Source organism: Scylla paramamosain, chromosome 31 (genome assembly GCF_035594125.1).
Source record: "Scylla paramamosain isolate STU-SP2022 chromosome 31, ASM3559412v1, whole genome shotgun sequence".
NCBI classification, from domain to species: Eukaryota; Metazoa; Arthropoda; class Malacostraca; order Decapoda; family Portunidae; genus Scylla; species Scylla paramamosain.
The window spans coordinates 18,949,000-18,961,692 of NC_087181.1; the positions used below are offsets into that span (position 1 = coordinate 18,949,000).

The 12,693-nt window shown below is 39.2% G+C and overlaps 1 protein-coding gene across 4 annotated transcripts in view; it reads left to right on the forward strand.

Annotated features, from left to right (window-relative positions):
- Positions 1 to 12,693, forward strand: part of LOC135088797 (phospholipid-transporting ATPase ABCA3-like) — a 52,706-nt gene that overhangs the window by 20,363 nt on the left and 19,650 nt on the right. For 2 of the 4 annotated variants that reach the window (XM_063983845.1, XM_063983846.1), the window contains exons 3-15: positions 3,616 to 3,758; positions 4,955 to 5,103; positions 5,574 to 5,678; positions 5,908 to 6,056; positions 6,495 to 6,642; positions 7,471 to 7,554; positions 8,262 to 8,428; positions 8,643 to 8,761; positions 10,141 to 10,265; positions 10,524 to 10,879; positions 11,178 to 11,309; positions 11,816 to 11,939; positions 12,485 to 12,639. In XM_063983845.1, the coding sequence (XP_063839915.1) occupies positions 3,616 to 3,758; positions 4,955 to 5,103; positions 5,574 to 5,678; positions 5,908 to 6,056; positions 6,495 to 6,642; positions 7,471 to 7,554; positions 8,262 to 8,428; positions 8,643 to 8,761; positions 10,141 to 10,265; positions 10,524 to 10,879; positions 11,178 to 11,309; positions 11,816 to 11,939; positions 12,485 to 12,639 (1,956 nt within the window). Of the gene's footprint in view, positions 1 to 218; positions 516 to 1,695; positions 1,824 to 3,615; positions 3,759 to 4,954; positions 5,104 to 5,573; positions 5,679 to 5,907; positions 6,057 to 6,494; positions 6,643 to 7,470; positions 7,555 to 8,261; positions 8,429 to 8,642; positions 8,762 to 10,140; positions 10,266 to 10,523; positions 10,880 to 11,177; positions 11,310 to 11,815; positions 11,940 to 12,484; positions 12,640 to 12,693 lie in introns of those variants that run through there. The other 2 variants (XM_063983847.1, XM_063983848.1) reach the window with 2 other exon arrangements.

Here is a 12,693-nt window from a genome sequence, read left to right on the forward strand (position 1 = left end):
TATGCAGTTACGTGGAAGTATTTAGAGCAATCAAAAGTTATAACACTGAATAGGCAAGGAATGTTCATTGATTTTCTTGATTAGGTGGGGTTGATATGTCAGATGAGAGTTTGAAATGAGAGGATCAGCTGATTGACCAGGGTTTCAAATAGTAGGCGAGGCGGCGTGAATCACTCACAGGCTAAGGAATATTGCTGTGAGGGCAGGGGGCGTTAGTGGTGGTGGTGGTGGTGACGCTGGGGAGGCAGGGATTGGTGTTACATTGCTTTGGTCGGCACTGGTCAGTCTTGCCACACACTCTCCTAATAGCGATCAGTGCATATTCGTGGTGGTGGTGGTGGTGGTGTGATTACATTGTTTTGGCAGGGGCGCTGGGGAAGGAGGGATTGGTGTTACATTGTTTTAGTCAGCACTGGCCAGTCTTGCCACACACTCTCCTAATAGCGATCAGTGTTTGCATATTCCCGGCAGCTTCTTCCTCCATCAAGCATCACCAGAGAGACACAGCTACTTAGGTGAGTACAGTGTTGGCAGCCTCCTCCTGTCAGCCTTACTGCCCTCACCGTAACACACTCCTCCCGCGGGCTTCCTGTCAGTTTATTCGTTATTTGGGTGTTTTTGAGGTTATTTATTATTTATTTAGGGTTTCCTCGCATCTGAGTCTGAAAATTTAGCTAAATATTGAAGGGAGATCTATGTAAACAAACAGATAGAGGTAGGGCGTCCTTATTATGAGCTTTTATCTGCTTTATCTCTTATTTATTGTAAGCCTAACACATCACAAAGTGGAGCCACATGACTAGGCTTTCATATCCGCTAGCTAGATATATCCGCCATTGCCTGATTTAGTTACGATGGAAGAATAACAGGCAAAATAGCGGCCGTTCTCTCCGCTGTCAAGGGCCGCCATGATGCCTGGCTACCTCTGCCAACCTGCTTCAACCTGTGGGTTCCAATATTTTTTGGTATTTTTCTTAACTTCTTTATTCTGCTCGTATAGCATGTTTTTATGGTTTATAAAAATAATTATTTGCTTTAGAAGTGTTTTCCTTGCTTGTGTTGAGTTGTGTTCAGTTTTGTGTTGCTTTACGAAAATGTGGGGTGTTTTTTTGGCAGTATTTTGACAAACTTGTTTTTTTATTTCACGCTCTAATTACGTCTTTTGTGTTTCTAAAAATTGCTTATGATTTTTAAAGTGTTTTTTCGTTCCTGTTGAGAGAAATAAGTGGACTTTAAAAATGATTTATGGTCCTGTTAAAAGATGTGATTAGAACACTTTTTGTGTTATTGTCTCTCTATTTCAGCTTGTAACTAACTTTTCATTGCTTGAAAAAATAGTTCGTATGTTTTAAAGTGTTTTATCTTGTTGTTGAGTCAAAATGAGTGGACTTTTCAGTGGTTTTTAATCGTGTTTAGGTTCCAACACTTGTTTTTTACACAATTTCGGTTTTACTTGTTTACTTCTTGTTCCAGGTAACTTTTGATGGTGTAAAATGATAGTTCAGATTTTTTAAAATTTTTTACGTTCCTGAAAATTCAAATGTTGTGGACTTTTCAATGATTTAAATGGTGCCGAATATTTCAACACTTTTTCCATAATTCATTTGGATATTTTTTAAATACTACTCAGGCTGGAACTGTTATAATATTATGAATATTAGTTTAAGTATTTGTCAAGTCAAAATATATAAGGCATTCGAGCCTAGCTCCATTTTTTCGAGGGGTCAATTTCAAAATGAAATCCGTTGCGGTACGTAAAATAGCCGTGACGTCACGGCCGCCATCATGGACCCGGGACCTTGATCGGCTCCACTGCCTCCTCGGTAATATTTATCGTACTTTGCAGTGTTTTCCTGGTGTTTCCACGTGTTTCTAAACTCAGACGTGTAGGTAAGAGTAGAATGAGTAAGAAAATAAGAGAAATAGAGGAGGAAGAGAAAAGGAGAAGGAATGGAGGAGGTGATAAAACTGGAAAATGCTAAGAAAACAATATTTAGGTTAATATTTCCTGCTGTCCTGTCTATCTTTGTAGTATTTATCTTCCGTGACAGTGCTTTCAGTGTATTTGGTGTGTTTAGGGGTTATTGGAGTGTGTGGAGGTGTTTAGGGGGTGTGCGCACACACACACTCTCTCTCTCTCTCTCTCTCTCTCTCTCTCTCTCTCTCTCTCTTTGCAGTGTTTTTCCTGGTGTTTCCACGTGTTTCTAAACTCAGGCGTGTAGGTAAGAGTAGAATGAGTAAGAAAATAAGAGAAATAGAGGAGGAAGAGAAAAGGAGAAGGAATGGAGGGGGTGATAAAACTGGAAAATGCTAAGAAAACAATATTTAGGTTAATATTTCCTGCTGCCCTGTCTATCTTTGTAGTATTTGTCTTCCGTGACAGTGCTTTCAGTGTATTTGGTGTGTTTAGGGGGTATTGGAGTGTGTGGAGGTGTTTAGGGGGTGTGCGCACACACACTCTCTCTCTCTCTCTCTCTCTCTCTCTTTGCAGTGTTTTCCTGGTGTTTCCACGTGTTTCTAAACTCAGACGTGTAGGTAAGAGTAGAATGAGTAAGAAAATAAGAGAAATAGAGGAGGAAGAGAAAAGGAGAAGGAATGGAGGGGGTGATAAAACTGGAAAATGCTAAAAAAACAATATTTAGGTTAATATTTCCTGCTGCCCTGTCTATCTTTGTAGTATTTGTCTTCCGTGACAGTGCTTTCAGTGTATTTGGTGTGTTTAGGGGGTATTGGAGTGTGTGGAGGTGTTTAGGGGGTGTGCGCGCACACTCTCTCTCTCTCTCTCTCTCTCTCTCTCTCTCTCTCTCTCTCTCTCTCTCTCTCTCTCTCTCTCTCTCTCTATATATATATATATATATATATATATATATATATATATATATATATATATATATATATAACCTAAATTCTGTATTTGGAAAGTGGCAGTTTTGCATAATATTTGGAATAATTACATATGTACGATAATTTTACCAGAAGTACAATAATTTCAACCTGTGTAGTACGATAATATGGCCAAAACAATCTGTCAACGCTGGGCCGCGTGACTTAGATAGGTTACTGTAGAGAGAGAGAGAGAGACGGGGGTGTATTACAGTCACTCATTCTCACTAACCCTGTTGTTCTTATTCATTTTGTCATAACGTAATCTATCAAAGCTCTGAATATTAAGTAGATCATTATCATCTCAACCTAACACGGAAACCATAGCTACTTGTGAAGTTCATAGCAAGGTCGTTGTCTTGTTACGATACATTCATTTGATCCCTTCTCTAATATTCGACCTGACCTTCACTCACTTGATGTATATTATTTACTTATATCACCTCTTTATCCATTCTATCCCAGATACCTTCACATTCATTTATCCCTGTGTCTCAATATTCGTCCAGTCTCTCATTGCCTTGATTTCCAGTTTCTATCACCTCTTTATCTTTCAGTTGGCCCTGTATTTATCAGTATTCGTTTATTTTATTTATTTATTTTATTGTCTTTGTATTTATGTCTTATCACCTCTATCTTTCTAGTTAATTCGAGGTGTGTGTGTGTGTGTGTGTGTCAGAGAAGTCTCGTTTGCCTTATATATATAAACAAGCATTTCTCTCATCGCCTCAGATCCAGACAGTGCTGGAGGTGGTGGTGCCCTTGGTGTTCTGCGTGCTGCTGGTGGTGATCAGAGACCTGGCCCCCTATGGAGTGTTCCCCAACGCCACGCACTACAATGCCTTCCCCATCACCAGCCTGCCGGACACACTCAAGTAAGGCAGTGTGAGAGGGACTGTTATTGGCAGGATTGCAGGCATACTGTGAAACGCTTTGCTCCCACAATTGTTTTCAAGGGTCACATATATGATTAGCCGGGTTCTCAAGAGTATTTTTTCCGTTAATAATGTAGAAATCCTGTCAGTCTGTCAATATAACTGTAACAACACTCAATATTATTTCCAGACCACAAAGATGATTAGCCTGGGTTTTTCTCCTGTTAATGTAGAAACCCTGTCAGTCTGTCACTAGAACCATAACAACACCCTTTAAATCCATGTCACCTCCACGGTTATTTTCGGAGGCCACAAAGATGATTAGCCAGATTCTCTAGAGTATTTCTGCTGTTAATTATGTAGAAATCTATCCCTAGAACCGGAACAACAAGCTTAAAAACCTGTATAGCTTGAACTGAAGTCTTTTGAAAGTAGTGGAGGTTTGGTCAGAAGGGTTTCAGAATATGGTATTTTCTAAGAATCCTTGGACAGGAAATTCAAGGTAGGTGGACCACAGGCCAACTCTCTCAGGCCTTGGTTATATCCTGCTGATCATTACCAGGCAGTCAGTGTTATGGCTTTGTATGAGGAGCTGACAAGGAAGTGACTGAGGTGTCATTATTGGTCTGGCGACCTTGTAATACTTCGTTGTTTTTTGTCTAAGATCATTTTGTGGTTAGGTGACTTTCCCAGCTGTGTATGTGTTTTCTTTTTCTTATGTTTTATATTATTTATTTATTATTATTATTTTTTTCAAGGTTGTTTGGTTCAGCCTAGATAAGATTTTTTTTTTCTATTTTCTTGTTTTATTTATTTATTCATCTTATTCACCTTATCTAACCTAATCAACTAAAGACTTGAAAAAAGTGCATCTGTGTTTAATGTCAGTTCCTAAGAGGATGGCCGTGATAAAAAGCCTAAATTTATACTTGTCCTTGCATTCCCTCCTTGCTTGCTGTAATTCTCTTATTCTCCTCATATCCCTTCCTCTCTCCTACTTAAACCCTCTGGCAGACAATTTCACAGTTTCACTGGAGGCCATTCTTTTGCATCTGCTGCATCTATCATTCTCATATACATGCTTCATCATCTTTCTTTTGTACGCATTGTATTTTGTATCATGTTTAGAAAATAATGTGCTAACAGGTATTGATGAGGTGGCCCGACATGAACATGATGTGTGTGTGTTTTGGCAGACCTGGTCAGGGTGAGGGAATGTGGGACACCATCACCGACAGCATTATTGGGGATGGAATCAGCAGGCGGCGGCGCTCCCTGCCACTCCCAGAACGCTCACACCCACACCTCAGGAGGAAGAGACAAAACTTCATTGAGTCATTCTTTGGTGAGACTTTTTTATTCTGTATCCATTATTATAACACCTTCAACTTGCACTTTGAAATCCTGTGAAATCCTGAGAAATTGACCTTTATGTTATGTTTTAGATGGAGCGGTCTTGTTTAGGTGGTCTGAAATAGATAGACTGAGGAATCCTGGAAATGGATAGACTGAAATAGGCTGAGGAATCCTAGAAATTATCATCAGTTTTAATAATAGACTAGATAGAAGAATAAAAAGTAGACAGGAATAGACAAACATCTAGCACAGTAATGGAAAAGATTTAAATTTGTTAGTTAACCAGCAGATCAGAGGACTTATAGTTGCTGGGAAAAAAACACTACACAGTCAGGTAATTCCCATTTGTTTCCCTACTTATTTCCACTGTTTTGTATTGGCCCACATTTCTAACCACTGATCTACTTGCATTCTTCTTCATTATTATCACACCACCATTCAACAATATTCCTTCTACAGGCTTCAGCTTGGAACCCAAATGGCCCATTGCGTACTCCCCAAACACAACTGCCGTCACCAAGCTGATGAACCTGGTGGCAGAGAGACTGGTGCTGGCTGAGAAGAGTGAGTCTCAAGTCCTTTGTAAATCTCCAGACCAGTGTAAAAATTGTTTGTTTAGACAGAAAAAGGAACTACAGGTGGTTAATTCAGTCTTTTTGAGGTTACAGAACTAACATACTATTGGAAAAATGTACCTAAAAGTAGTTTCTTCCCATTAGTTTCCTTTATTAGTGTTAATTATTTTCCTGTCACTTTGTTTTATTGTTCTCCTCACAGTCTTCTCTCTCTACAGTGTATGGGTTTGCTACAGAGGAGGATCTTGTGAACTACCTCAGCTCTCTCGCCAAGGAGCAGGACAAGGATGCTGTGGTGGACATCCTCGGTGGCATTGTGTTCACTAATCCCTTCCCTGAGGATGACATACTCCCTCACCAGCTGTCAGTGAGTGTTAGAATGCTTGTTTCATTGGGATAAATTCATGGAATGTTGCAGCAGGTCTAGTTAGGTTAGCTAGATATATTTTATGCATGTGAAATTACTTATGACATTCACCTTAGTTGGTCTATTACGCAGCCTGTTAATTTTCTTACATCTTGTTAGATTTACAAGTATTTTATGTTTACTGTATGCCACTATAGTATCTTGTGGTGTTATGTGTTTATGCCATTTATTTATAAGGATGATAGGTGGAAGTCTTTTCACTAGTCTCCCTTCAGACTTTAAGACATCTACCATATAAGAGTGTTCTAGTGTATAAACACACACACACACACACACACACACACACACACACACACACACACACACACACACACACACACACACACACACACACACACACACACACACACATATACTCATGCACCTGTCTTACCCCAGTACAAGATCCGACTCAAGGGATCCCAGCGAGCAGGCCAGAAGAGGAACCCCTTTTTACCGCCACCACAGTGGTACACAGAGTTGTCCTACCCACTGTTCCAGGTGCCCGGCCCTCGCTCCCGCACCAAGAATAATGGTGGCAGGCCAGGTAAGGAGGCTGCATGGTTAGTAGTTGAGTAACCTAATGCACTCACTTCCAGTGCATCTTTTATCTTCCAGCAAAACATAATTCCTCTGATCATGTAAAAATCTGGCAATTATCAGTACGGTTATTAACAAAAGTATTCCTTTCCACCCAGGGTCAACAGGGCTACGAGTGTGAATGATTTGGGTATGAGTGTGTGGTGCTTTGTTCGGGCCATCCTGTGTGGATTGCCAGCCACACAGCATATTGATAGAAAGACCAGGTCTTATAGGAAGACTACAAGTAGGTCTGTGAGGCTAAAATTGAGGACTAATACAAAGCAGTGGAAGTTAATGAGGATTATGTGCTGTGTGTACCATTTTTTACAGCAGTCATAAATCTGCTAGTAACCTATCAGTCATCAGATATTACAAGGAGATTGCTTGCACATCAGTGGACTTGAGATTTAGGGATAATACAACACACAAACAAGAGGAGGTTGCCTGATTTTTTTTAATGTGTCTATACACTACTATCATATCAAGTCTTATTGTTCTCTACCAGTCTGTTGAGAATCCCTTATCCAAAATTCCTGGGACTAAAAGTGTTGCGGATTTTGGATTTTTCCGGTTATTGGGTTTAGCTATGTCTCTCCTGTGCTCCCCTGCCCATTTCATTGTTGTGACACCCTCATTTCATCACTCATGTTTATATCTGCTTACATTATAATTTTACATTTAATTACATTTATCTGTCTATCTATTCAGTAGTTTTACAAAGCCGTAGCCTTTCACAAACATAGGTGGTAATCTTCTCAGTAAGATAACCGAATGATGTGCCATTTCTCTCCAGGTTACTTTGATGAAGGTTTCCTGGCAATTCAGCATGCTGTGGATATGTCCATTGCAGAGTTCATCACTGGCAAAGACCCAGGCAGTAAGTATTACTGCTTTTGTTGGTTTCAAGTGTTGTTACTTTGTTTCATTAATTCATTCAATACTACATGGTCTTCAAACTTCATAAAAATCACCATTTGTAGCCAGAACAAGGTAACTAAGAATATAATGGTGTTAGTTAGACAAATAACTCAAGATAATTTTCTATTCCTTGGTTGTAAAAGATATCTTTAACCTGATAAAATCAGATAATAGTATCCAGAACAAAATTAAACTGATGCCTCAGTACTGAGGGGGTCAGTATTGATGGAGTTGCCTCTATTAGTTATATTTGTCTCCTTCTTGATACCAGTTTTTCACTGAACTCTGACCTCTTTCTCTTAACTCAGATCTGTTTCCACTAAACTCCAATATTCTTTTGTAAACTTCAGTTTCTTTCCTTGTAACTCCAATTTTCTTTTTGTAAACTTCATCTTTCTCTTTAAACTCTTTTTCTCTTTTCTTTTAAATTGAAGTTCCTCATAAATTCTAACTCGTAACCATTTATCATGTCATCCTTTGAGATCTTAATACATTCCACTTAAAAGCATAGCTGAAACTATGAAATCCCAGACTAAAGAAATGCTTAAATACTAAAAAGATGGAGGCAGTTTAGTTAATAAATTATCAGACTTAAGGAGTAAACTCAAACAGTAAGCAATAGTGACTGTCATTCTCCACAGCTTCATTTCCCTTCGCCCCACACAGTGACCTACACTGTCGAGATGCAGCGAATGCCCTATCCACCCTTTATAGACGACACATACCTGGTGGCCCTTCAAGCCTGGCTACCCTTCGTCCTCCTCGTGTCATACATCTATCCTGCCATCAACATTGTCAAGAGTGTTGTGTATGAGAAGGAGAAGAAACTGAAGGTATGGAGTGAAATTAAGTTTTAAACTGCAAGTGCAATCTGGTTCTATCTTCATACGTTGTCAAGTAGTTTAAACCTTTTGTTCCTGTAGTTTTACTTTTGATTAATAATATTGACTAGGGTTACTGTGATGGATTAATGTTTTACCGTCATTATCAAGCATTAAAAATCCATAAAATATGCTTCATCCATGCTCACCATTACCTTACTCACAGGAGTCAATGAAGATCATGGGTCTGAAGAACTACTTACACTGGTCTGCTTGGTTCATCAAATCCTTCATGTTCCTCGCCAGCTCCACTTCACTCATCACTGTCCTCCTTTGCGTACACTGGTAAGTTCTCAGGGTTACTGCTGAACTTTCACACTGTGTTTCCACCTACATTACACTTGCAGTACATTACCATACTAATAACCATTTGTATTATCCCTACAAACAGTAGTGACCTTGGATTAAATTACAGTGTGCATGCTGTGGAAACGAGTTATTTTAGAGGAACATATAGAGTCACAATGAGAGAATGAAACCAATTAAAGTGTAAATAAAATATGTAGTATAAGCATCTCTGCAAACAGACTGAAGTGTTAAGTGGTAAAATAGGTGAGAAGGAGACACTTCAATGGCATGGCTACATTGAAAGGATAAAGACTGAAGAATTTGTAACAAAAGCATATGTAAGTGAAATTGAAGTTCCTCACAGGAACAGAAGGCTTTATGGAAGGTGGAAAGATGGGGTAAAGGAGTAGATGTGTGAAGAGGTGCTAATAGAGGAAGTCTTCAAACAAACAGGGAGGGAGTGTTTGGATAGTAAGATATAGAGGCTCTTCTGCCAAGACCACCCACTTTGAGACATTGCTGGAGGAAATGAGACATTAAACAGATTGATAATCTTTACACCATATTTTATTATGTAGTTAGCTTTTCTTTATTATCACACCAAGAAACATTTATACACTCTTTCACAAACAGTAGTAGATGCACATTATGCCTTTTTTTTTTTTTTTTTTTTTTTTTTTTTTTTTTTTTTTTTTTTGCTTATGTATTGTAGTTAGTGAAAAGTAGTGTAGTAAAATTGAAATGCCTAGTATTGTTTTACCATCATGCACTGATACAACCACAAACACAAACATTAGTGGCCATGAATTACACCTTTCCTTTCTTTTGTACTGTAGGTCTTGAATACTGTACTGAAATGCAAGAAACTAAAGTCTGCCTGTTTGAATTCCTTATAATCTTAAGAGGTAATCTTGATTTTTGAACATTCAGTTTGTAAAGTTTAAAATTTTCAGATATATATATATATTTTTTTTTTTTTAATGATTTATGAATGTGTAATTCATATAAATTTTTCAAAATCTTTAGGTCTGCAGAAAAAATTGCAAATGGGTCAAATTGAAGAAAATAAATTTGTTTTTAATCTTTTTTTACATCTTTTTATCTATGAATGTTTTCAGTTAGTCTGACATATCAAGGATTTACTGTATATGGACATTACTGTCAGTATTTGGGGTAATAATGATGATTATAGTAATAATAATGATGATTGTAATAATTTTCATCTGGAACCATAGGCAGTTTAGCAGAACAAAGAAAACATTAGTAATAAATGAAGATGTGTTAAAGAAATAAGAAATGAAAAATGCACGACAATGGTGAGGATGATTACGATGATGATGACTTGAATAACCTGCATGCCTTGGTGGTGTTGGCAGGCACGGCCCAGGGAGCTTGGCAGTGTTGAGCCAAAGTGACCCATCTCTGGTGCTGGTGTTCCTGCTTCTCTACACCGTCACTGCCATCTGCTTCTGCTTCTTCCTCTCCACACTCTTCTCCAAAGGTAATGCAGTGGGACTGGAGTAAAATTATTAGAGAATCTAACAAGGCATATCAAGTGTGTTACTTTACTTCACAGCTTCACATTGTTTCATGGCTTTCCTTGATTCCTCAACTTTTTTCTGGCTTCCTTCCAGTAGTGATTATTCTCATAACCACCCAAGTCACAGCAGGGTGTCATTACAAAGGTTAGTCTTAACAATCAACACAACACAACCAAAGAACACACTGCTAAATTCTGTTTTTAATTCTTCACACACAGCAAACAGTGCAGCAGCGATCACAGGCCTTATATGGTTCTTCACTTATGTGCCGTACACTGTGCTGCGGCCACGCTATGCCAGCCTCACTCTGGGTAACAAGCTGGCCCTGTGCCTTCTTTGTAACACTGCCATGAGCCTTGGGTGCCAGCTGACCTCCATGTTTGAGGGCACAGGCTCAGGGATACAGTGGAACCTGCTCTTTTCTGGAGTGTCGCCTGATGACCCCTTCACCCTGGCACACGTGTTTGGCATGCTGGTGCTGGACTCCTTACTCTTCAGTATCCTAGCATGGTACATTGAGGCACTCTGGCCTGGTGACTTTGGCGTGCCTCAGCCTTGGTACTTCCCTTTCATGGTACGTTCATGGTACACTCTTGATCTTGGGATGATGATGCAGTCATTTTTTTTTATAACTGGAGTTAATGAGGTTTCTGTGAAGTTCAAAAATATTATGAAAATGTGTTGTTTATTGTATTATTATTGTATGAATCCTTTGTGGTGCTAATGAGAAAAAACTAGGGAGACTTCTGCAAATAAACTGAACTCCCAATTCAAGGACATAAGTACAGCCATGGTTAGAACTTGATGAGGCTTATGTCCAGCACACTTGCCCTTCAATAGTACAACATGTTAAAGTGTGACTCCATTCTCAGAAATCTTACTGGCTGGGGAGGAGTGTGGATGAGGTCAAGGAGCCTGTGACTCCTCCCATCCAAAATTCCATGTTCTTTGAAAATGACCCCAAAGGAATACTTGCTGGTGTTCAAGTGAAAGGACTCACCAAGGTAAAGACTTCTCTTTATTCTACTGAGCTTAAAGATTGATTTTGATTCAATACCACACCACACTCAGAGTGTGTGTGTGTTTGTGTGATAGAGACTTTGTTCTTTAAATTAATTGGCTGATTGATTACTTAGCACAAAAATGATGATGCTATATTGCATCTAAAAAGATAGTATACTACTTTTAATAAATTACTCATAATAATCAGGCAAAATGCATGAACATTCATAGAAGAATATATATCAAACATGAAATTTGAGTTCGTGTATATCAGTGTATGTCTATTTATCTGTATTTCTCCGAAGCGTCCCCCAAGGTGGTTGCCATGGCTGAAGAGCTTCCACCTTTCTCTGACCCAACATTCCCTTCTTGCTTGTTCAAACTTAATATGGCTTATAAGTGGTTGTGTAATGAAAAAATGGCCATACAACATATATTTACACTTTTCTTATTATGGTGGTTTAGGTATTTATTGGGCTTACTTTTACACCTGTGCCTGTGTTTTCAGGTGTTTTCACGGCTGAACAAAGTGGCAGTGAACAAGCTGAACCTTAATATGTACAATGGTCAAATCACAGTGCTGCTCGGCCACAATGGAGCTGGCAAGACTACCACTATGTCTATGCTTACTGGTGAGTCACGTGTGTCTGGGCTTGGACTATGATTGTGTAGCTGTGATTGTTGCTGTGTGATTCTGTTAGTGGCTATGATTGCATGTTTGTGTCATAGGGTTGTCCAAAAGACTGTCCCTTTCCACCAAGGTCTGATATAGCTAAGAGTGTGAATGAGGCATGTGCAAGTGTGTGGTGCTCTGCCATGGTCACCCTGTGTGGAATTGTTGGCTTGGTATATAGTTAGACAGATTTACCATATTGTATTTATCTAGTGGGTGAAGAGAAGTACATTGAGATGGTGAAGAATTTGTGAAGAAACTGTCTTAAAATTACTGATTGTGGCTGTGTGATGCTGTGTGTGGACATGCTAATCCTTCCATGTTTTCAGGTACTTGTGGCTGTGCAATAGTGTGTGAGTGTACTAGTCCTGGCATGTTCCAAGCTATTTGTGCCGGTGTGATTGTGTGTGGGTGTGCTAGTCCTGACTTGGTTTAACATGGCTCTGTACCATAATTAGAGTGAAGGAGAATCACAAGAAAAATGACCCCTTGTATATCTGCCAGGTTTGTTTCCACCCACATCCGGTACTGCCTTGGTGGGTGGACACGACATTGTGACAGAGATGGACGAGGTTCGCCTCTCTCTCGGCCTCTGCCCTCAGCACGACATCCTCTTTGATGATCTGACAGTGTCTGAGCACATCATATTCTTCAGTAAGGTGAGTTGGTACTACATTGTAAAAACTATAGTGTATTGGTCATGTGACATGTTA